The sequence below is a fragment of the Pipistrellus hanaki genome (assembly GCF_964339955.1).
Source record: "Pipistrellus hanaki genome assembly, chromosome: 5".
Classification (NCBI taxonomy): Eukaryota; Metazoa; Chordata; class Mammalia; order Chiroptera; family Vespertilionidae; genus Pipistrellus; species Pipistrellus hanaki.
The window spans coordinates 12,978,322-13,001,140 of NC_140507.1; the positions used below are offsets into that span (position 1 = coordinate 12,978,322).

At 38.7% G+C, this 22,819-nt stretch overlaps 1 protein-coding gene and 1 pseudogene across 2 annotated transcripts; one reads left to right on the forward strand and one right to left on the reverse strand.

The window, feature by feature from the left end:
* Positions 1–3,250: 3,250 nt before the first annotated feature.
* LOC311622639 (SPRY domain-containing protein 4-like) lies at positions 3,251–5,335 on the forward strand (annotated as a pseudogene). The gene is made up of 2 exons: positions 3,251–3,349; positions 4,782–5,335. The product of its transcript is annotated as an SPRY domain-containing protein 4-like (transcript).
* A 452-nt stretch (positions 5,336–5,787) lies between these two features.
* On the reverse strand, positions 5,788–21,666 carry UBLCP1 (ubiquitin like domain containing CTD phosphatase 1). Its single transcript, XM_084884146.1, has 11 exons — positions 21,385–21,666; positions 18,989–19,186; positions 18,007–18,098; positions 17,545–17,630; positions 17,346–17,461; positions 15,918–16,016; positions 13,447–13,484; positions 12,842–12,940; positions 9,688–9,804; positions 8,263–8,390; positions 5,788–6,903 (listed from the first exon to the last, which is right to left on the reverse strand). Exons 2-11 carry the CDS (start codon positions 19,140–19,142, stop codon positions 6,876–6,878), a joined length of 957 nt encoding a protein of 318 aa, XP_084740272.1. The 5' UTR covers positions 19,143–19,186; positions 21,385–21,666; the 3' UTR covers positions 5,788–6,875.
* Positions 21,667–22,819: the final 1,153 nt, after the last annotated feature.

The following is a 22,819-nucleotide window of genomic DNA, read 5'->3' on the forward strand; positions in this document are numbered from 1 at the left end:
CCAAATACCCTAAGCCTCCGATTCCTAAGTCCCTAATCATGTGCCTTATATGAAACCATCAATCAGAGTGTGCCAAGTACCCTAAGCCCCATCCCTTCCCTTTCCTCCCCTCAAAAGGCGCCTTCACCACTGCACATGTGCTCTCTTCCTTTGCAAGGTAGCCCGGCAGGGTTCCTGCTCCTCTAATAAAGCCTGTGTCCTGGTCTCTGACCCTCTGTCTCATCTTTCATATAGCAGTACATGTTCTGAAAGACACAACTATAATGCAGCAACTTTAAATCCGTTTGCATGAGATGAGCCCCAAGAACGCTGAGGAATGAGTTCAATAGACTGGGAGTTGAAAACATCTGGCAGGAGAATTTAACCACAAACCTAGGGCATACCCATTAGACATTAGGGGACGCGTGGCAATACATTGAGAGAACACAAATGCAAAATACTCCACAAGTCTTTTCAGCTGCTCATATATGAAATAGCTAGACAAGGATGTTCTCACTGCAGCACATCTCCCCCACCCCCAACCCCAAAAATAAATGAAAGAGGCATCTGATGTGTCTTCCTGACTGCACAAATCTAGAGCTCTTCCCCATGCTGTCATCCATGCATGCTCATACTGGACACTCCATCCTGCATCCAGCCTCGGGACAGGAGGGTTAGCTGGAATCAGAGGGCTTGTTCACTGAGGGTGGAGGTGAGGTGAGAAAGAGTCTTTATATGATGGCTTTGATGTGTTGAATTTTCTGTTCTTCAAATTAAAGCTCTTACCGCCGGGACCGGTTTGGCTCAATGGATAGAGCGTCGGCCTGCAGACTGAAGGGTCCCGGATTCTATTCCGATCAAGGGCATGTACCTTGGTTGCGAGCATATCCCCAGTAGGGGGTGTGCAAGAGGCAGCTGATCGATGACTCTCTCTCATCGATGTTTCAAACTCTCTATCTCTCTCCCTTCCTCTCTGTATAAAATCAATAAAATATCGATATATTTAACAAATTAAAGCTCTTACCAAGTGGTGAGGCACCGAGGACCGAGTTTGTCGTGCACAGTCCCACGGCTGCTAGCTCTATAGGGCAGGGATCAACACCTGGGACCTCACAAAGTGTCTGGCACATCACAGGGGCTCAACAGGTATTTGGCAAATGACGCAATGAAAAAAGGCAAACTTCACTTTGAAAACCTCTCACCTGGATAAAATCAATAGCCTCCTAACTGTTCCTGTCCTTTCTACTTTTGGCCTTCTATAATCCCATTCTCCACAAAAGAACCAGAGTGGTCTTTAAAAAAAAAAAATTAAGTTCTAAAATTACATCCTAGTGATGGTTTGCGAACTCTGTAAATATACTAAAAACTATTGAAATGCAAGTGGGTTAATTGTATAGTGGATAAATTATATCTCAATAAGTCTGTTAAAAAAGTTAGTTATTCCCCGACTTAGAATCCTCTACTGGTTCCCCCCATTTCACTTAGAATTCACTAGGTTACCTATTGTGACTTGCAAAATCCTACCTACCTCCTGGGCTCTCCATCCTCCCCATGCTCAACTCCCACCAGGCACCAATTACCTCCCACTAGTCCCTGCATCTGCCTACCTGGTTCCTGCCTTAAGGTCTTGCATTTGCTCCTAGCTCTACTCCCAACCATCTTCTCAATATTCTGAATGATGTCTCTTATCATTCAGGGCCTCCTACTTATGTCATGCCATTGTGAATCACCACCCTACTGCTCCCATCACCCCAATCACTTGCTATCATATTTATATAGCACTTCTCATTCTTTGAAAATTACATTGGGTTTTTGTTTTGTTTTTTTCTTTCGTTTCCCTTCGTTGAACACAGTATAAGCTCTGTGAGGGTAGAAAAATCTCATTGTGTTTATTTATTAAGAACAGTACCTTGAGCCAAAACCGGTTTGGCTCAGTGGATAGAGCGTCGGTCTGAGGACTGAAAGGTCTCAGGTTCGATTCCGGTCAAGGGCATGTACATTGGTTGTGGGCACATCCCCAGTAGGGGTGTGCAGGAGGCAGCTGATCAATGTCTCATTGATATTTCTAGCACTCTATCCCTCTCCTTTCCTCTCTGTAAAAAATCAACAAAATATATTAAAAAAAAAAAAAAGAACAGCGCCTTGAGACAGTTCCTTGAGATATATAATAGAAATTAACAAATTAATCAGAAAAGAAATAACATTTAGCTTAGTTTATCTTAACAATTTAAAAAATGTTTTTAAAAACTTCATCAAGAAAAGTTTTCCCCTTAATACTGTCCTCTTGGTAATTACAAATAAAACCTTCCAGTTGTTTAAAAAAAAAAAAAAAGGAAACATCTCCTATAGGTATTATTACCCCAATAACTGATTTTAATAAAAGACAGGACAGGCTACTAGATATCAAACTGCCCTCTAAATCAGAAATTAAATAATGTTTTGAAGTTTTCAGGTTGCACATACTTCATTAGCTACAAACTGTTCGAAGGTGTGAAACAATTATACAGCTTATACTGTGTTCAAGGAAGGAAAACAAAGAAAAAAAACAAACCCAATGTAATTTTCAAAGAATGAGAAGGACACGTTCGGAGACCCCCCAATGGATGCCTGAAACCACGAATAGTACCGAACCCTCTGTCTACAGACTACGGTTTTTCCCTATACAGACACAGTGTTGATAAAGCTTAACTTACAAATTAGGCACAGAGATTAACTAGTAAGTTACGACAATTATAACAATACACTGTAATAAAGCTTAAGTGAATGCTCGCTCTCTCTCTTCTCGAAACAACTTATTATACTGTACTCACCCTCCTCGTGACGACGACTGACGAGATGAGTGAGGTGAGATGAGGTGAATGACGTAGTCGTGATGAAGCGTTAGGCGACTGGGGACCGTCTGACGGTAAATCAGGATCACGGGGCCACGATGATGCCATGTTTCCCACCCCCAAAGTTAATGCCTTTTCCATCACTTCGCACTCATTAAGCGCTGTGGTCCTACTGTTTGCCACGTGAGGTACGACAGCAGAACTAGCACAATGTCGTTCTCCTCCTTCAGTTTCACGAATATAAGATTCGCTCTTACCGTTAAGTCAGCAACCTCAGGTTACGGGATTTTTTCTTAAAGGAGGTGCTTTACGGCTGCACTCCAGCATACCGAAATCGCCAACATCACTACATTTGAGCTTTGGGGCAATGATTAAAAGTAAGGGTGGGTTACTGGAACACAAGCACAGCAATAACCTTGATCTTGGGTCTGGTAACCAAAATGGCGACCAAGCTTCTAATGAGCGGCAGCGTCTACAGCGAGAAAACACGGGACCAAGGGATGAGTATCGCGAGATTTCACCGTAACTCCGAATGCCACGCAATTTAAAGCTTATTATCTCTGGAATTTCCCGCTGAATGTTTTCTAGACCACTATTGAGAGTGGGTTTAACCACAGGAAGTGAAACCATGGGTAAGGGCAACTATTGTATCATAAAAATAACTTGCTATTTCGCCAGACTGGGCATCTGAATTAAGTCATCTCTTGGCTCTGCTGTGTGTACCACACATAGGAAGCTATATATAAGACCAGTATGCGTCCAATAAATCATGAGATGCAAGGACAAGCCAAAACTCCCATCTTCTATGAATGTATTAATAACAAGCACATGTGATCTCAATCAGCTGACAATGACAATGTTCTCTCAGAATTGTTTCATTTAGCACACTGGCTTGTAATGTTTGGTTTGGGCACCACCTAATGGCAAAAATGTTTTTAAAAATCCTACTTTGTGCCCAACTGGTGTGACTCAGCGGTGGAGACTCAGCCAATGCACTAAGAGGTCATTAGTTCGATTCCCTGTCAGGGCACAACATGCCTGGGTTGCAGGCTTGATCCCCAGTAGGGTGTCTTGCAGCCAAGAGATATTTCTCTCTCTCTCTATCAAATCAATAAAAATATTTAATTAGGGGGGGGGGGAGAATCATACTTTGCTTTCTGAGGCTTGGTAAGTTTTGTATTTTAGTTTATATTGATTTAGAAAATGTCTGCTTAAAAAATATATCAGCTCTTTTTTAGCCATTTGAATAGTTTTAAGTGTTCACTTCTCTTAAAAAGATTAAGTCTTTTCCATGCCTACTTTGAAATAAGCTGCCTTTTATAGTGAGAAATGTACCAATGAAATGAACATTCTATTCCATCCTTAAATACAATGTTTAAACTTAGCCTCAGAATTAAGAAACACATTTTAGGCCCTGGCCAGGTAGCTCAGTTGGTTAAAGCACCATCCCAATATGCCAAGGTTGTGGGTTTGATCCCACTTCAGAATACATACAAGAAATCAACCACTGAATGCATCAGTAAGTGGAACAACAAATCCATGTTTCTCTCTCAAATCAATACATTTAAGTTTTGTTTTTTAAGAAACACGTATTAATTGAATAATTTTAATTAAGGGGTCTCAAAATCTTCTACACCAAATATCCGTATAGTCCCCTGTCATGAAGAAAATAGTTTGCTGGGTGGGTGTGACTCGGGGTTGAGCATCTACTTATGAACCAGGTCATGGTTCGATTTCCAGTCAGGGCACATGCCCAGGTTGTGGGCTCAATCCCTAATTGGGGGCATTCAGGAGGCGGCTGATCAATTATTCCCTATCATTATTAATGTTTCTATTTCTCCCTCTCCCTTTCTCTCTGAGATCAATAAAAACACATTTTTTAAAAGCTTTAAAAAAAGAAAAGGGGCGCAAGATGGTGCTGCCCTTCACACGATCTCGGTGCCTGTGCTGCTGGGAGCCAGATGATTGGAGGCTGCTGCAGAATTCTGCAGAGGCCTCAGTTTCAAACTGAAAGAGAAAACCACCCACAGCAGCTTGACACGCTTCAGGGAAGACACAGGTGTTAAATGTGGATTGGAGCCCGCCAAATGTGGAGCGTTTCTGGGAGTGGGCAGGGGTGCTGGTAAACACGGCGATCACCAGTGTCAGGTGCTATAGGGAGGTGACAATTCCAGGTAGGAGTGGCAGATGTGGACATTTCTCAGGATAGCTGCATCAGTGTTGACAACTGTTCTTGGGTGTTCACCTATGCCCAGCGCCAAGTGGCACACCATGTTGGAGAACAGAATGAGAAAGCCCCTATTGAGGGCATCGGGCATCCAGAGGTGAGGCTGCTGCTGGAATATGAGGCCCAGAAAGTGAACTTAGTGGATGTGAGTTGGGTTGCTGTGGTCCACACGCTACAAATAGATTTCCAGGGTCCAGTGGTACCTGCCTTTCCCCTTTGTGATGGAGAATTGCTGACCCATTTAGGGCTTGAGGTGCCTAAGGACCTCTAGTATGTCCATCACTGGAGTTCCTAATCACACTCTGGGCCTGCTCAGATCCAAACCCTCACCCTCCCACCCTAACCTTGGCAGAACACACTTAACATAAAGAGGGATTAGGGGTTTAGGGGAAACCTAGTGGGATGAGCATGTATGTGAAATATGCATTTCCATCTTATTCTATTTTTATGATGGTGATACAACTGAATGCCTGTAGAGGAGAAAGATGATTGGGTTTAGCAAAAATAATCATTTGTATAATTAAAGTTTGAAAAAAAAATAGCTTATCTTTTTGAAAACATGGTACTTATTAGAATTAAGTAATATAACATATCTAAGTAGTTGTTAAAAACCAATTCTGAATGCAAAAATAGTGAAATACACCCTTATAAAACCACACACATTTAATTTTTTTCAAGAGATCCTTGCCTGGACCTAATGTTTGTTTTATGATTACATAGTATTTGGGATAACAGAGCAGACAACCAGTGTTGTTTTTTTTAAAAAAAGGTATTTATTATTTACACCACTGAAATAGTCCCGTAAGAACAATATACACCAGGTTCATTTGAAAGAATCAGATTCCTTTCAAATACAAGAACTGTATAAACCAATACTGTCAACACAAAACAGTGGTCACATTACATATTTGCAGGCTTAAGCATTTCAAATTTTTTTTTTTAAAGCTTATGGCTAGATATTTTCACTGAAACAGTGTTGCACTTAGACAAGATACAGCTAGAACAGAACAAACACTTTTGTTCATGCTTTTTAGGGCTGAATCAGTGATATGTCCCATTTTAAAATGTATTGCCTCTGCTTTTATGACAATGGTTTTAGGTAGAAATGTTTTTACTTAGCCACAAAAAGAAACATTCTTGTTCCTTAGTTTTATTCTTCAACCTTATGTTTTCTATTTTTCATACCATGACATATCGGTATTGCAGCTGACATTTTCCAGTTTTACTCAAACACTGACACACATACAACCAGACAGCTCACAATTTAGAGATGCCAATAGTGGATAAGAAGAGAAATTGTGTCTATGACAAAAGAATTTTTTTAAAAAATTGGTGCTTTTAACCATACCAAACTAGGTTCCTTATTGAAAATACATGTGTGTGTGGGGGGGGGGTATATGTTTGTTGTTTGTTTTAAAAGGAAAAGCAGTAGTTTCAAGATGGAATTGGTCTTAGATTTAGTTCAACAACAACACAAATAAGGCAGGAATGGAAAACATAACTTGTTTCCAAAATCTCAAAATGATATTACATTTCTGTCCACTTTTTTTGTGTGAGTGGTGGTTGGGGGAGACACCTCAGTACTCAAACCTGGAGAAAATATTTTTTCAAGAGTAACAATATATTCACATAGGGGGAAAAAGAGATAAAATTTTTAGCATATTGCTGTGATCTTCAAAAAATATAAAATTAAATTTACAAAAAACTGGAAGACCAAGTATAAGTATAAGCAGTCTGGTATTTGCTTCAGTGTCCAGCACTATTATAATGATTTCTAGCATAAAAGCAAGAGTTCGTGGATCTCAAGTATCTTCAATAACTGCCAGCATAACTTGGAACTACTGTCCTTGCTTCTTTGAGAGGTATCTGCAAGAAATAAAAGACGTCTAAGCTGTACCATGCTAAACTCACAGAAACAATCTAACTCTCTCCCCAAAAGAAAATAGTTTTAGTACCAAAACTTTTTTTTAATATATTTTATTAATTTTTTTACAGGGAGGAAGGGAGGGGGAGGGATAAAGAGTTAGAAACATCTATGAGAGAGAAACATAGGTCAGCTGTCTCCTGCACACTTTCTACTGGGGATATGCCCACAACCAAGGTACATGCCCTTGACCAGAATTGAACCTGGGACCTTTCATTCTGCAGGCCAACGCTCTATCCACTGAGCGAAACCAGTCAGGGCAGAACCAAAACTTTTAAAGATGAGTAATAACTGTTAATAATCACTAACAATTTGGGACAATGTGCCAAGCACTATTCTAAACACACACTCTATGTTCATTTGGTCCTCACAACAGCTCTATGAAAAGTTTTCTATTAGAACTTATTCCTATTTTACAGAAACAAAGAGGTTAAGCAATTCCCCCAAGTTCACACAGCCAGAAAGTGGCAAAGCTCAGATTTAAAATAAGGCCCTCAATTACTCTATGTCTTACTTATAATTAATATTGTAATTTCTCCCCCAAAAACCTCAAACTCCATTTAAAAATCTTACTTTTCTTACACAAAGATAGTGGGCCAAAGATGCTAAGGGACTCTGATTAAGAAGGTAAAGATGCAAATACATTAATTTATTAATCAAACAAACTTTCCTTCATGTAATTTTATAGGAATCTACCACTAAATTAAAAGTTTCATATCTCTATCCCATTTATAAGTTACCATACGCAGTGATAATGAGGAATGAGGCAAGAGTCCTTAAAACCATAATACCTAGACAAGTTTAGATGGTGCAAAACTTGCTCACTTCCTGGCATTGTGGCATTTATACCTACCATTTAGTTATATTATCTACAATTTGTTTTTCTAGTGGAATAAAGTTCGCTAACATTTCTGATACACAGATTATTTGTAGATAAATTTTTAATGTATTTTATTTTATGCAGACATTATTTTACAATATCAGATAGAGATTACAAACCCAAGTGTTTCATAATAGAGTGGACCTACCTCATGTCACAAAATAATTTACAGGTAGAGTCACAAACATGTACCAGACTCTCAATTCCTCTCTATTAGAAGTAATAGAGATCTTAAGATATGGGTTTATTGACTAGTTAGAGGTTAAGACAAAAGGTAAAAATACTCTTGGATGAGATGTCATGAGATTAGAAAATATTCTTAGATTTATCCATTGTAAAATAAAGAGTTATGTGTAAAACCAGAGTCGCCAATTTTTTCATTCATAATGGAAAGAGAAAATTAACAAAAATTAACACTCACCTTTCCCAATATTTGTGATTTAGGTCCAAAAAGTCATCTAATTTTGCTATTTCCTTGAGGTACTGAGTTAATTTTAAAAGTTCTTTGTCTTTATCTCGATTTAGGTGAGCTTTCATAAAAGGCCTTATCTATCAGAAAACAAACATTACCCAATATTTCACATTGCACAATGGAAACTGGTCCAAATTTACACTCATCTATCACTTAGAGTTAATTATATTAAAATATTAACAAGGATGTCAATATCAAAAGTTACTTTTATATTACCTCAGTTTAACAAACCGATAGTCCTGGTATAATGTTTATAATACAAGTTAAGTGTACTTCCACCTAATTTTTCCTTGTTATCTTTTCAGTCTGGATCTGAAACACTAGCTTTCTTATGGCACTTGAATCCTATATGGTGACTCTTCTTTGCATAACTGCTTAGACTTTTCCCCTTCTTACTAATTGAATAATTTCATTCATATCATTTCATTCATAAAGTTAACCCAATACAAGCTTGATCTAACAAAGGAGACAAATTTTAACATTGATGACTTCCATTTCAACATTTTTCTATGAAACTTTTATATAGCTAGGAGAGCATACATTTTTATAACCTGTTTTGTTTCTAATAAAAACCAAACCAAAACAAAACAAAAAAACACTGAGCATGGCTCAGAGATTGAGCGTTGACCTATGAACCAGGAGGTCAGTTTAATTCCAAGTACAGGCACATGCCTGGGGTTGCGGGCTCCATCCCGTGTGGTGTGTGCGGGGAGGTGGCCAATCGGTGGTTCTCTCATCATTGATGTTTCTGACTTTCTCTTTCTCCCTTTCTCTCTGAAATCAATCAAAATATGTTTTGAAAGACCCTTACTGCCAGCTTCCTAGATAACTAGAATTTAAGAAATTCTAAGATTTGTACCCCTTATTAATAAAATGTCTGATGATTTCCCCTTTTTATTTTTATTTTTTTTAACCAGAGTGGAAGAGAGAAAGACAGAAACATCGATATGAGAGAACGCATCAATTGGTTACCTCCTGCATGAACCCCAACCAGGACCCAGGCCAGGGAGGAGCCTACAACAAAGGTACATGCCCTTGACAGGAACTGAACCTGGGACCCTCCAGTTTTCAGGCCAATGCTCTATATCCACTGAGCATAACTGGCCAGGGCTGATGCTTTCACTTTTGATGCTAAAAGTCGATGGTCAATAAGCTCATGTTGCTCTCAACAAATTTAATTAAAAATAAAACACCTGAATGAGTTGGCTAACCAAGAAGATAATGTTCAATTTTACATACATTTTTCTAAACAATTAAACTTTTCTTGCATGACCATAATGATAGAGTATTTCCAAAAATTTATGAAATTCAACAGTATTAAGGAGCTACCACATATTCCAGGTTATGTGAGCATAGCAAGTAGAATTGTCTTACCTTTAGTCCATTCTGTGGGTTCATTAGAAAATTTCTTCCTATGTCATCAAACATAATGGTGTTCTTTTTGCTGTAAAACTCTGAAAACTTCCCCCATATAACACCAAGAGGCTTGACCTTAAAATAAAAGTTTAGATTTAACTCAAACTTTATCAATAGTTCACCCTTTCTTAAATAGCAGCAACACAAAATGCCCTGCAGAACTACACCAGGTGTTCCTCTGTAAGGCAGGCACAGCTGGCTGTGTGACCAGACCAGACTGAGAGACAACACACCTCAAAGCAGGATGTATCTCAAAATGTTAACTTCTGAAAGATCTGTTCAAACTGAACTGAACTAAACCCCATTATAAGATTTCCCATAATTACAACATAAAGATTTGGGGTCAAAGTAAGAGTAATAGTTTAATTTAAAAAGAACCTAAAATAACGGTTTAGATATCTGCTAAGCAGACACATTACTCCTGGGCTAATACTACCCTTCAGAACTGGAAAACCTTAGTGATGGACAATGTATCTGGATCTTTTAATACAGACTTTAAATATTTTCATACAGAATGTAAATATTACAGAAAAAGTAACTTGTCTTTAATTCAGTGGCACAGGTGCATAATTTCTAGGGCATTTGATTGCTTAACTTCAAAAGCACAATAATTTGTTAAGTTCTTGCTTTTATTTTTGAATTCTTAAAAGGAGCCTTCAAAAAGATTAATTCCTTATACATTCATATCTGTTGGTACTTGCATTAGGTCTGTAAGACTACTCAAGAAATAAGTGATTTCTCCTGGGAGGGAGCATTAAGGAGAGGGAGGGCCTAAATAGGAGGAAGACTTCTCTTATGTATATTTTATTTTGAATCATGTGAATGTATCTTACACATTTGGGGGGAAAAAATTTTTAATAAATTAATTTTGAGTGGCGAAAGTACATTTTCATGAAAGCAAGGGTCTCATTTATAATAATATTAGAGCCCTGGTGCATGAATTTGTGCATGGGTGGGGTCCCTTCGCTGGGCCAGTGATCAGATACAATCAGGGCTGATCTGGGCCACCTGGCCAGGGGGAGGGATTGGAGGAGGTTGGCTGTGGGAGTGCACTGACCACCATGGGGCAGCTCCTGCATTGAGTGTTTGCCCTCTGGTGGTCAGTGCAAGCTATTGCAACTGGCCAACTGGTTGTTCCATTGTTTGGTTGCTTAGGCTTTTATATATATAGATGAGATTATATCAAAACAGTAACCCTGACATTAAAGAGTAGTAAGTAAATGGTGACAATGGTTGACATTTTAAAACATTAAGTTTTGCCCTGACCAGTGACTTAGTTGTTGGAGAGTTGTCCTGTACACCAAAAGGTTGTGGATTCAATTCCAGATCAGGGCACAAACATAGGTTGCAGGATTAATTCCCCAGTTGGGGTGTGTACTAGAGGCAACTGAATGTGTCTCTCACTCTCTCTCAAATCCTCAGGTGAGAATTAAAAAAAAAAAAAAAAAAAAAAAGTTAAGCTTTCTTTTTCTCCTATCATTTAATGTAAGAAGCCTATTTTCTTCTTAGTGCCCTAGCTACAGCAAAGAATGTTATTAAAATATTTTAATTTTGCCCAGGCCAGTTTTTCTCAGTGGTTACAGTGCTGGCTTGCAGACCAAAATAGTCATGATTCAATTCCTGGTCAAGGACACATACCTGGTGTGTGAGACAACCAACCAATCAATGTGTCTCTCACATTGATGTTCCTCTCTCTCTCTCTCTCTCTCTCTCTCTCTCTCTCTCTCTCTCTCTCTCTCAAAATCAATGGAAAAATATCCTCGGGCCAAAACCAGTTTGGCTAAGTGGGTAGAACATCGGCCTGCGGACTGAGAGGTCCCAGATTCGATTCTGGTCAAGGCCATGTATCTCGGTTGTGGGCACATCCCCAGTGGGAGGTGTGCAGGAGGCAGCTGATTGATGTTTCTCTCTTATCAATATTTCTAACTCTCTATCCCTTTCCCTTCCTCTCTGTAAAAAAATCAATAAAACATATTTAAAATATATGTCCATCCATCCTCGGTTGAGGATTAATAATATATATACACTAGAGGCCCAGTGCACGAAATTTGTGCACTGGGGGAAGGGGGGGTCCCCCTTAGCCCATCCTGCATCCTTCTCTCCAATCCGGGACATCCCTCTCACAATCCAGGGCCACTGGCTCCTAACTGCTCACCTGCCTGCCTACCTGATCGCCCTTAAATGTCCGCGTCGTCCCCCCCTCCCCTCCCCGGAGTCTAATCACCCCTAACCACCTCTGCCTGCTGGCCTGGTCACCCCCAATGGTCCCTTCCACTGGCCTGGTCACCCCCAACTGCCCCCCCCCCCCTTCTGACCTGATCACCACATGCAGCCAGCTGTTCAGTCATTTGGTCATCCCTTACTACCCCCCTGCCAGCCTGGTCGCCCCAGCAGCATGTGTTCGGTCATCTGTCTGGCTGTTTCAGTCATGACAGCCCCTGGCTTTTTATATATTAAGATATATTTTTCTTAATTTTACTAAAACTTTACTTGCCTCAATTTGTATAAACCCCTCAAATATTTTAAGACAAATATACATGAGCTGTCACAATAAACCAGATTCTCCGTTTTCATGGCTACTAAAGTCTTAAGAAATATGACAAGAGCTTTATAACATCCAGGGTTAGGAATCCTATATCCTCTTAAATAGTTGTCATTTTGTAGTTAGGTCAAGCCACCAGTTGGTTCCCAAACATGGGCTTTTCTCTAATGGCTGTTGCTGCTTTTCTCTGGGGCTTCATATATATTACCCCAATTTACCAGTTTCACATAGGGCACGGCAAGTCTATTTTGGTTTGTTTCTAGTACCTCCCTTGATGTCAGTATTTTTTCTCACACTCTGTCTTTAGCAACACTATGCTGCCATCATCATGGGACAATTATCCATGCTTTCCTGCATCAAAACCCTTAATTTTGTAATTAAAATTCAAATCTGAAAAATAAAATTCAAACCTATTAATCTTAAATTCATCTTCCTAAGTCTAAACTCAACTGATAGTTTACTGTCCACTCAGATGTCTAAACTCTTTATGTAGTTTATTCCAGCAATATAAATATAAAAGTACATTAAAAAAGAAACAAGCCTTTAAATAAAAGTAAAATGATTTCTTACATCTATTAATCCTCTCCTTGGCGTATGCACTGTTATCATAGCAGCACTGTCCAACATGAAGGTAATCTTGTAATTTGCATTTGTGCTCACTCCCAGCTCCTAGAAATACACAATACTCGTATGGTTAAAATATAATAATGTGGAAATTCCAGGTTTTCTGAATATTCTAGCTACAACTTCCCATTATGCCAACTTTCTACCCTCCTGGCCACCACCTGCTACTTAACAACTGGCAAGCATTTTAGTTCCACTTAGCTAAGTCAATAAATAGCAGTCCAAAGAAAGAAACTAGAGAGAGATTACTTCCCAATTCATTATTTTAAAAGAGCTTTACTCCTTTAAGTATCAAACACCAGAACAAAAAGAAGAAAGCATTATAATAAATTGGGAGGGAAGAGAAAGGAGCTTTGCTGTACATCTTGAAAAAGACATAGGAATTTAACTTAATATAATCCACCATCAGACTAAACACAATTCTAACTCCTGTACTGTTTATCCACTAAATGTTCTCCAGTGAGAATGAAATTAATTCAATTAGAAACTTTAAAAAAAAAGACAATTATAGTTGCAAGACATTCTTATATGGATTGTTTTTTGATACTTACTTTCATTTTAGCTTCAATCCACTTCATATTTGTAGCAGCTAAAACAGGAATACAAGACACATGAAAAACATGAATTTCACTTTAAAAAACCTTTCTTCTGTATAAATTAGTTTTCTAAGCAACACTAAAAGTTTAATCAATTACATATTTTATAAAAATAAATTTAATGTGTATCTTTAAGACAGAATAAAACTTAACTACTTTTACATTACAGGGGTGGGGAATGTCCGGTCCATGGCCATATAACACCTACAAAATCATTTATTCTGGCCCTGCCAAGGCATTAGGGTGAGTTAATTAAATGTTTAACCCAAATATAGCAGGCTAATTTTTAAGTTGGTAATTTTGTATGGCTCATGAATGATGTTATAAATATCCAAATGGCCCTTGGCAGAAAAAGGTTCCCCACCACTGATCTAAAAGATACAGGTAACCAATGCTATTGTAAAAGAACTGTGAACCTAGGAAATGTGTAAGTCAAGACTTAAATTCTCTTTAAAAATAGCCTAATACTATTCTCTATCAGTTCCAAACTTAAGTTTAGGGTGTCTGGGTGCCCATTTTTTTCTATCCAGGCAATGCACAAGTATATACATCAATATAGGCAGATTAGTATTATATGTCAAAAGTTAACATCAGCCTGGCCTCAGAGGCTCAGTAGTTGAGTAGTTGAGTGTCAACCTATGAACCAGCTCACGGTTCAATTCCCAGTTAGGGCTTATGCCTGGGATTGTGGGCTCAATCCCCAGTGGGGGGTGTGCAAGAGGCAACTGATCAATGATTCTCTCTCATCATTGATGTTTCTATCTCCCACCCTCTCCTTTTCATTTCCTCTCTGAAATCAATAACAAATAAATTTTTCTAAAAAGTTAACATCAAAGATTAGATAGGTTCAATGAATTTTATCAGGCTCACCAAACTATGCTCATTGAGTCTAACAACTTTTAACAGTCTGAGACAACTATATTCATAAACTGATCTATGTTATATATCTGTTTATTGTCCAATTTTGAGATCAATGATATTAAAATATTAAGCCCTCAACTTTATGTACCCTCCTGGTTTCAAGTTACTGGACTAAACCAAATAGGTATTACCAAGCAAAATGTTTATAAAGGGAAAAAGAAGTTCAATTATTTAAGTATGTGTATGTGTATTGTTTTAGGGCAATGGAGGTACAGAGAGGTGTTCTCAAAACAAGTATCTTTAGCACACAACCACCAAAATAATCACCTTCCAGACTGGTGAATCTACAATGACAACAATCATGAGAGAAAAAAATAATTTTTAATTCAGTATACATTCCAGGTTTCTAATTTTTAGATGAGAAACAAAAAGATTCAAAGCTAATGAAAAGGGCTTCTAATTATTAAGTAATCATTATATACTAAGTGCCATAGTATTAGGTAATATACCTATATATTTATCTTCATTTCCCAGATGAGAAAACTAAAGCTCAGACAGATTAACTGACCTACCCAGTATCACATAGTAATACTATGAGCCAGAATTCAAACCCTACTCTATTTAGCTTTCTTCTATGTCTTAAAACCAGAAAATTATGTATTTCAGTATTTACTTTTAATGGCTGTGAACCTGTAATACCACTGAACAATAGAGTTGCAGATTACTAGGAAAAGTACAAAGGAAATTTACAGACTGAAAAATATTATGTGGTCTCTCATCAAAAACCTAGTAAAATTAAATGTAGTATCTTTAATTGATTAGATTTTATTTCATTCCCAATCAGGATAGGTCCTCTGTACTTATGACATTGCCAGAGGCAACTTTGCATGTTTGTGGGACGGTGAGATGTATATTAATACACCACTTCCCTTATCAAGAAAGTCTTACAACAAAATAAAACAAAAAAATTATCAACTAAACAATATGCTCAGTAATGTAGTAAATTCACTTTTCAAAGCAAACTCATTACCTTTATCTTATCACAAACCTGTAAGTTCCTGGAATGGTCCATAGACCACAATTTGTTATACCGATTTAGTCCATTCATTCATTTTCCTTAAGTAAGTTCACACTGCCTTTCTTTATTTCTGAAGAACCACATCACTATGATTTTTAAAATATATAAATTCTCCAAGTATTTTGAAACTAGAGTGATGAAGAAAGAAAGCAACAATATCCTGAAGCATCAAAGATTCTACAGTAAAGATCAGAAAGAAAAGTTCCTAATCAAGGGGGTGAGGGGAATCTTATGAATATAAGGCCATTTTTATCTGACACCAAAATCCACACTCTTCCTATATTTAACTATTTCAGCAGTACTTGCAACTATGTGATGCAAGAAAGTCAAACATGATTATTAAAAATTTGCTAAATCAAATGAAAAATGTATCATATTTAAACATGGTCATTTTAAGTGACACTTTATAAAGCAGAATATAAGGAACAACATTATTTCCATGGAAAGCTAAACAAACAAACAAACAAAACATATATATATAGCTTACACCAAATAACAATGTCATAATCCTCATATGCAGATGTTAGGAATTCATGAAGATATGGCCGCATTAATTCTACCCCAGTCTCTGCACAAGACCTATGGTCTAAAAGAAAATCAGTCATAGATGATTATTAGTTTATTATGTGGATAAGTACCTAATATCAATTAAACTTAGGAAATCAATATATATAAAAGCCTAAGTGACCATCCGACCCATAGCTATGATGCACAATGACCACCAGGGGGCAAACACTCAACGCTGGAGCTGCCAAGCTGCGTTGACTTGGCACCTGAGGTTCTTGGGTGACACACCTAGAACCAGAGAGAAGGGAGCCTGATTCTGGGGTGCATCCCCTGAGAACTACCCTCTCACAATCTGGGACCCCTCAGGGGATGTCAGAGAGTCGGTTTTGTTCTGATCCCCGCAGGCCAGGCCAAATGACCCCATCAGTGCATGAATCTGTTCATTGGGTCTCTAGTGTAATATGCACACTCACAAGCAAGCTACTTCAGACTGACATACATTGACTGACAAAGAGGTGACTCCAAGCACACAATTCAATATCTTTGTGATCCAATTTTAATTTGTCAATTCTATTCAATTTGTGAAGAAGAGCAACAGCCCGAACTCAAGCTTATATAGTAAGGTATAGAATTTTTTTTTTTGTCATCTAGTCTCTCAAGTATAGATGTTACTTTACAATATGTAAAACAAACTAGGGTACTTATTCTCACTTTGAATCATTCACCTTCCAGATATAATCACATTTCACCAAACAACAGGTAAAATTAACTTATAGTCAAATTTTAAAATAAGTATACTTTAACTTATATCATGTACTTCAAGTTTAGGATAGTAGTAAGTAAATTCTTTCTAATATCAGGAGTAAACTAATCATTTCTTGACAATATTAGAGGGGGAAATGAACATCTTTCTAATTTTAAAGAATCGGCTCTGAAGATAATTTAAATTTTAAATTCAAAAATCAGCCCTGAATATAAACAGAAAACCAGGGTTAATATCAAAAATGCTTTTTTAAAAATCCTCATAAAAATTTAAATGTTAATCAGTACGGAATGACTTGGTAGCCTATGATGCACCAAAAAACTAGAATTCTGTGTAACAAAAAACATATATATATATTTCATTCACAATAAATATTAAATGAGAAAATATTCAATATATCACTAAGCAAAAGTAATAAAAATATACATACAAATACACCTTGAAGATACACAAAACTATAAAAGTGGTCATCTTTGGGTCTCAGGATTATAGAGAACTTCTTTTTATTCTTATATGTGTTTTCTACAATGAATGATTTTCTTTTGTAATAAGAGAAACTTTCAAATATTTCATATTGCAAGGAAAAATAAATAAAAGGAAAAAACGTGGATAACAGAAGATGAAACATAATTTTAGCCGACTTACCAAATAACGTATAATCAACGTCTAGTACCAAAAGCTTTTTCCCTTCCCTGGGTGGGTTCAAAATTTCCACTTTGTATTCTTTCACTCTGCGAGAAATTTTCAGTAGGTTTTCTTCCCTAATGGAAAAATAAAATCAGATGAAACACTCATTTCTTTTTCATATTACAACCAATTTTCTTCGGTAGTGAAAAGCACTTACCTATTTTCTACTTCAACTACTTCATCTTCAATATCAAAGTCATTGACAACATCATCATTGTCAGGAGGTGGGCCTAAGACATCTTCCTATAAAGATGAAAATGTTTTCTTTTACCATGTCATCTTTAACACATAAATACATACATAGTATAAAACACAAATGAGAGATTGAGTTCAAGTTTTCCAAGCACACACTGTGGAAAATTTTTCATAATTTGTTATAGACATTCACTGGGCAGATCTGCCATGTTAAATTTGACCATTTGCACTATAATACTTACAGCTATCCATATACTAATAAGTTCCCCAGTATTTTTCTGTGGAGTTAATACCACATTCACCGTGCAGTTATTTTTTAGTTACTACTAAACTGACAATTTTACAATTTAAACTGTGATACAGAAATGCAATGTAAATCATATTATCTTCACAGGGACAAATGGTAACAAAAGTAAACATTTACCAAGCTCTCCTCACGAGTTCCCATCATCATGATTTTAGTATTTGGTTTCAGTTTGAGAGCTCCAAGCTTAACATCATTTTCTGCAGGTTTGCCTACAATACAAGCAAATGACTGTTTTCTCACTAAAGTTCAGGTGCTGGTTGTATCACTATCCTATGATACAAAACCCTAACAATAATAGATTCAGAACAGATCCCACAGCAGTACTTTTTTCCCTTAAATTAACAAACTATTACTGCTGAATTCGGAATTTCCAACACTCTAAGAAGTACCAACTAATACAACGTTTGATTTTTCCCCAACTCTGTCTGAAGGAACATCCTTACTCAACTCACTAAACAAAATAAATTAGTGGTTTCACTGTTAAAGATGAAAATAACTGTTTTCCAAAGTCTTGAAAATTGCACACCTAAAATCACTCATTATAGATTCAATGCACTCAAAACACCTTTCAATGATATGACAAACATAGACACATGAACATCCCTTTTAGACTGGATATGAACAATGCATATAATTGCTAAGTATTATTTTAAATTATCATTACTTTCAAATCAGAAAAGATAATTTGGAGAGAGTACAAGGCCCAAACTATTATGAAAAGCTTGTGGAAGAGGGCAAATGTCAAAACATAGTTTTACCTGGGACTTGTGTGACAAATATTTAACATGCAAACATCATCAAAGGAATGCAAAGGAATCTTTTATATATAATTTTTTCTTTATTAAGATATTACATATGTGTCCTTATTCCCCCTCCCCATTGCTCCCACCCCCCACACTCATGCCCTCACCCCCCTGGTGTCTGTGTCCATTCATCTTAATCCTGGTGGTATTTTCAAGTAACATTTAATAGTCTTCCTTAAATCACATAAAAATTTTAGGAATAGCCCTATCAAATACATCTTCCAAAGGGACTTATTGAAGAGGATAATAAATAAAAATTCATATCAATGCAAAAAAATCTGACATGAGAGAATTACCTTTAACTTTAAGTCCAAGTAATTTCTGTCGTTCTGGTAGCACTCCTGTAAGGGTCTTGAGAAACTGTTTGAGATCCAGCACAGTATCATCTTCTGAAAGTGTGGTCACTGAATATTCCTGCCCACCCCATTTTACAATGATAGGGAGAGCCATCCTTAAAACATATGTTGAGGCAACTTTTGTTCAGAAAAATACACCTAGAAGAAAGGCATATACAAATACACAAGTTAAAATAAATACAAAATAAATATCAAAGATGTATCCAAACCTGTAACTTTGTTTTTGTTGTTTAATATATTTTTATTTCAGAGAGGGAGAAACATCGATGATGAGAAAGCATTATTGATTGGCTCCCTCCTGCACAACCCCACTGGGAATTGAGTCCACAACCAGGAAAGTGCTCTGACCAGAAATCGAAACCCAACCTCCTGGTTCACAGGTTGACACTCAACCACTGAGAACCACACAGGCCAGGCTTTAAGTTTTATAAGTTGGGTTCTATTTTACAACTTGATGATAGAGAAGCAGGACTTTCTTACAGTAATGTTATCAGAATGCCAAAGGTTACCAGGACCCAAAGTTACAATTCCCCCAAAACTTCTTCATATTCTATCAGATTCTCTCTGTTCACCTGGAAAGTTGTAATAATGAGCTACCTTTCCCTCCCTTTCTGATTGATCAGGTTAATGCTACAGGCAAGTTTCTCCATGATGGACAACTGTTCATTTAACATTTGGGAGGTAGCAGAGAGAGAGTTGTTAAGAGCACAAACTCTAGTGCCAGATTACCTGTGTTCAGCTCTTCTACTTATTAACTATTTGACTATGGGAGGTTCCTTGAATCTTAGTGCCTAGGCTTCCTCATCTGCAAAATAGAGATGATAATACTACCTAGATCTTAGGGTTTTCATGAAGATTTAGTTATTTCATATTTATGTCATACAGTACCTGCACAAAGCATTATATTAAAGTATTGGGGAGGCAATTTTTTTAAAAAGCGTAACTCCAGTGTTCCATTTACTCAATAAATAGTAAATGGCCATTATTTGTTTCATATTTAATACATTGGACAGTTTTTATGGAGACTATCTCGTTTAACAAGATTGTTTGATAAGAACTGGCCCACTTTTACAATTAAGGAAATGGGAGTTCAGAGAGGTTAAGTAATCTGTTCATGAGTATATAGCTGGTAACAGGTCTTCTGACTAAATTTCATGTTTTTTTCCCTACACCATCACTGTCTCTCTTGAACTGAACCTACAGACATCCAAGATCAACAAACACAAAGCCCAGAAGTGCATATATAAGCACACAGAGATGAGGCAGCAGTTGCTATGCTCAAAGACAGCATGTATGGCTCCTCCCTCATAAAGCTGTCTACCAGTTTTCATTAGTTTGTTCTCCCCACATACATCAGAGAACTGGATTTCCTAATATCAAGTACTGCTGTATCCAAATGCTATCCCTTATTTATTGAAATCTATGAATGTGCTGCAAGAAAGAAGGCAAATTCTTAACATGCAAAAATAACTTGAAAACCGTAAGGTGTCAAGTGTCTTCAATGTGTCTGGTTAAAAGAGAACACCACAAACTCACTTAATTTACTCTTACGTTTACAGCCTGCTCTACTAAGGAATTTTAATAAAGCGTGTTACTTTAGAGCAAAGCACTTCATTTTAGCGCGAATCTGCTCTCATAAATGTTACGATCTTCAATAAGAAGTCAAATGAATCAAATTGAAATAGGTTTCATATTACTATACAGACTAGAAAACTCAAAGAAGTAAAACAACTTGCCTAAAAGTATTTTTGCAAAGGCGTGAATTACAAAGTAACAGCAGCAAAAGGTAAACATCTCGGGGACTTAGGGGATGTTAACGAGCCTAGTTATCGGTACAGAAAGTACTCCTTTCACCCCCTAGCCAGGACAGCACCACAGCAGCAACCGGGAGGCAGTGCAGAGCCGAGCGCTGTGGGAAGGGACAGGTATGGAATCGCCTAGAAAGCAGGCAGCGAGCCCTAAGTCTATAGGGACAGTGACGGGGGAAGAGATGCTCAAACCCCAGAAGAGGAAGGAATGAGGTTTGGGGACGCCAGGTCCACTGCGGCGCGGGAAGCCCTAACCCTGGGCGAGGAGGCCGGAAGGGACCCCAATACGGCCGCCGCGGCGGGCTGGGGGCTGCTGGTGGGCGCCCGGACCGCGCCTCCCCTGGTCCGCGGCCCAGGGCCGGGGCCGGAGGCCTGGGCGCCGGACCAGGGGAGGCGCGGTCCGGGCGCCCACCAGCAGCCCCCAGCCCGCCGCGGCGGCCGTACTGGGGTCCCCAGGACGGCCACGTTGCGGGGACCCAGCCCACGGCATCTCGGGGGGCAGCGCGCCGGGGCGCCGGAGTCCCTCACCTGGAGAACGGTGGGGCCGTCGGCGGCGGACGCAGGAACCTGCGGCGGCGCAACACAAGGCACCGGAAGTGGAAGGCAGGAACCGGCTGACGAACCGGAAGTTAGGTTTAAACCGGAAACGTGCTGGAGACCGGGTCGCGGTTTGCCTTGTTTTTCTGTAGTAATGCTGGGTAGCTGCTGCCAGGATTTCCTCATGGTGACGGTGGAGCCAGGCCTTTCCGAGTCGGACTGCCGTGCGGATGCTAGGACCGCTGGATGGCCGGCGGCCTTCGCCTGTGCTGCGCATGCGCCAGTTAGTGGGGTCCGAGCCAGGAGGGTGTTTGGGGGGCGGGTGTGAGGTCTCGGGATGGTTCCGCGCGCTGCTGGCCCAGGTGTGCTGCGTTCTTCGTGGAACTCGGGACTAGTGCCCATGTTTCGAGTGAGGCCTGAAAGGTAGTGACCTTTGAGGACTGAAGCCTTGAGGGCCTTCCCTGGCACCAGGAGCCAACAACACCAGTAATTTCAGCTTTAGAAGTCTCCCCGTTTTTATGCATTCCAGGACGGGGTGGGGGGTCGGAAAGGGGAGAGAAGATTGTTAGGAAAAGGAAGGGGCGGGCCTCAGTGACTCAGAGAACGGAGGAAGCAAATGTGAATAGAAGAGCTGCCCCAGAGATTTGTATAGCATTGTGTCAAATGGTATCCCCCCCCCCCCCCGCCCCCGCCCATTCCCACCTCCGTTCCCTCTGAAAGCGGGGAGAGCCCTTGACAAACCCTGACGGACGAAAGAGATCCAGATTCTAACGGAAATTCAGAGCGGTCCCTATCGGATCCATTCAGCGAACTCCCAGCTTGCATTACCTGCTTGCTGTTAGCCAGTAAATGAAAACAAACAAACAAAACCTGCTACGTTGTTGTATATAGTACCAAGCAAAACCTAGTTTTGAAAAGGAAGGGAAACCGCGAAAGTAATATTGGCTTCCAAATAGGCATCAGTCCTAGATTTACCCATATTTTGCCTTCTACTTGACGGCGCTGTTATGGAAGTAAGCGAAGAGAAAAGTTCTGTTTCCTAACAATGGTTTAATTAAGATGTACACTGTTTTATGTTCTCTTTTGGTAATTTTTATTGCACTAATAGTGCATGAATATCTGCTTTTTAAAAACAAAGCATATTTTCAGAAAATATATGCCTTCTTACCTTAAAAAAAAAAGGGGGGGCGGGGGGGGGGGGAAGCCCCAAATTAAAAGAATTTGTACAAAAAATTCATGCATTAGCAACCCAGCCAAAGAAATGATCAAAAGACGACGGACTGGACCTAGTTCAGCTGCTTAGCCACTTTTATATTTTTTGTTGTGATTAAAGAGTTTTGTTTTTGTTTATCATCAAAGTCAACTAAAACCTTGAAGCTTCACTAATTCTACGCAACACGATTCATAAAGAGATTCTTATCAATAA

Bases quoted from the DNA above. Each gene is read 5' to 3' on its own strand.
- UBLCP1 (XM_084884146.1), bottom strand. From the start codon at position 19,142: ATGGCTCTCCCTATCATTGTAAAATGGGGTGGGCAGGAATATTCAGTG. The intron at 13,485-15,917 runs GTAAGCTATATA...TTCCTGTTTTAG, and splicing joins TTATGACATTGTTATTTGGT to CTGCTACAAATATGAAGTGG. The intron at 8,391-9,687 runs GTAAGACAATTC...GTTTTCTGATAG, and splicing joins ACCCACAGAATGGACTAAAG to ATAAGGCCTTTTATGAAAGC.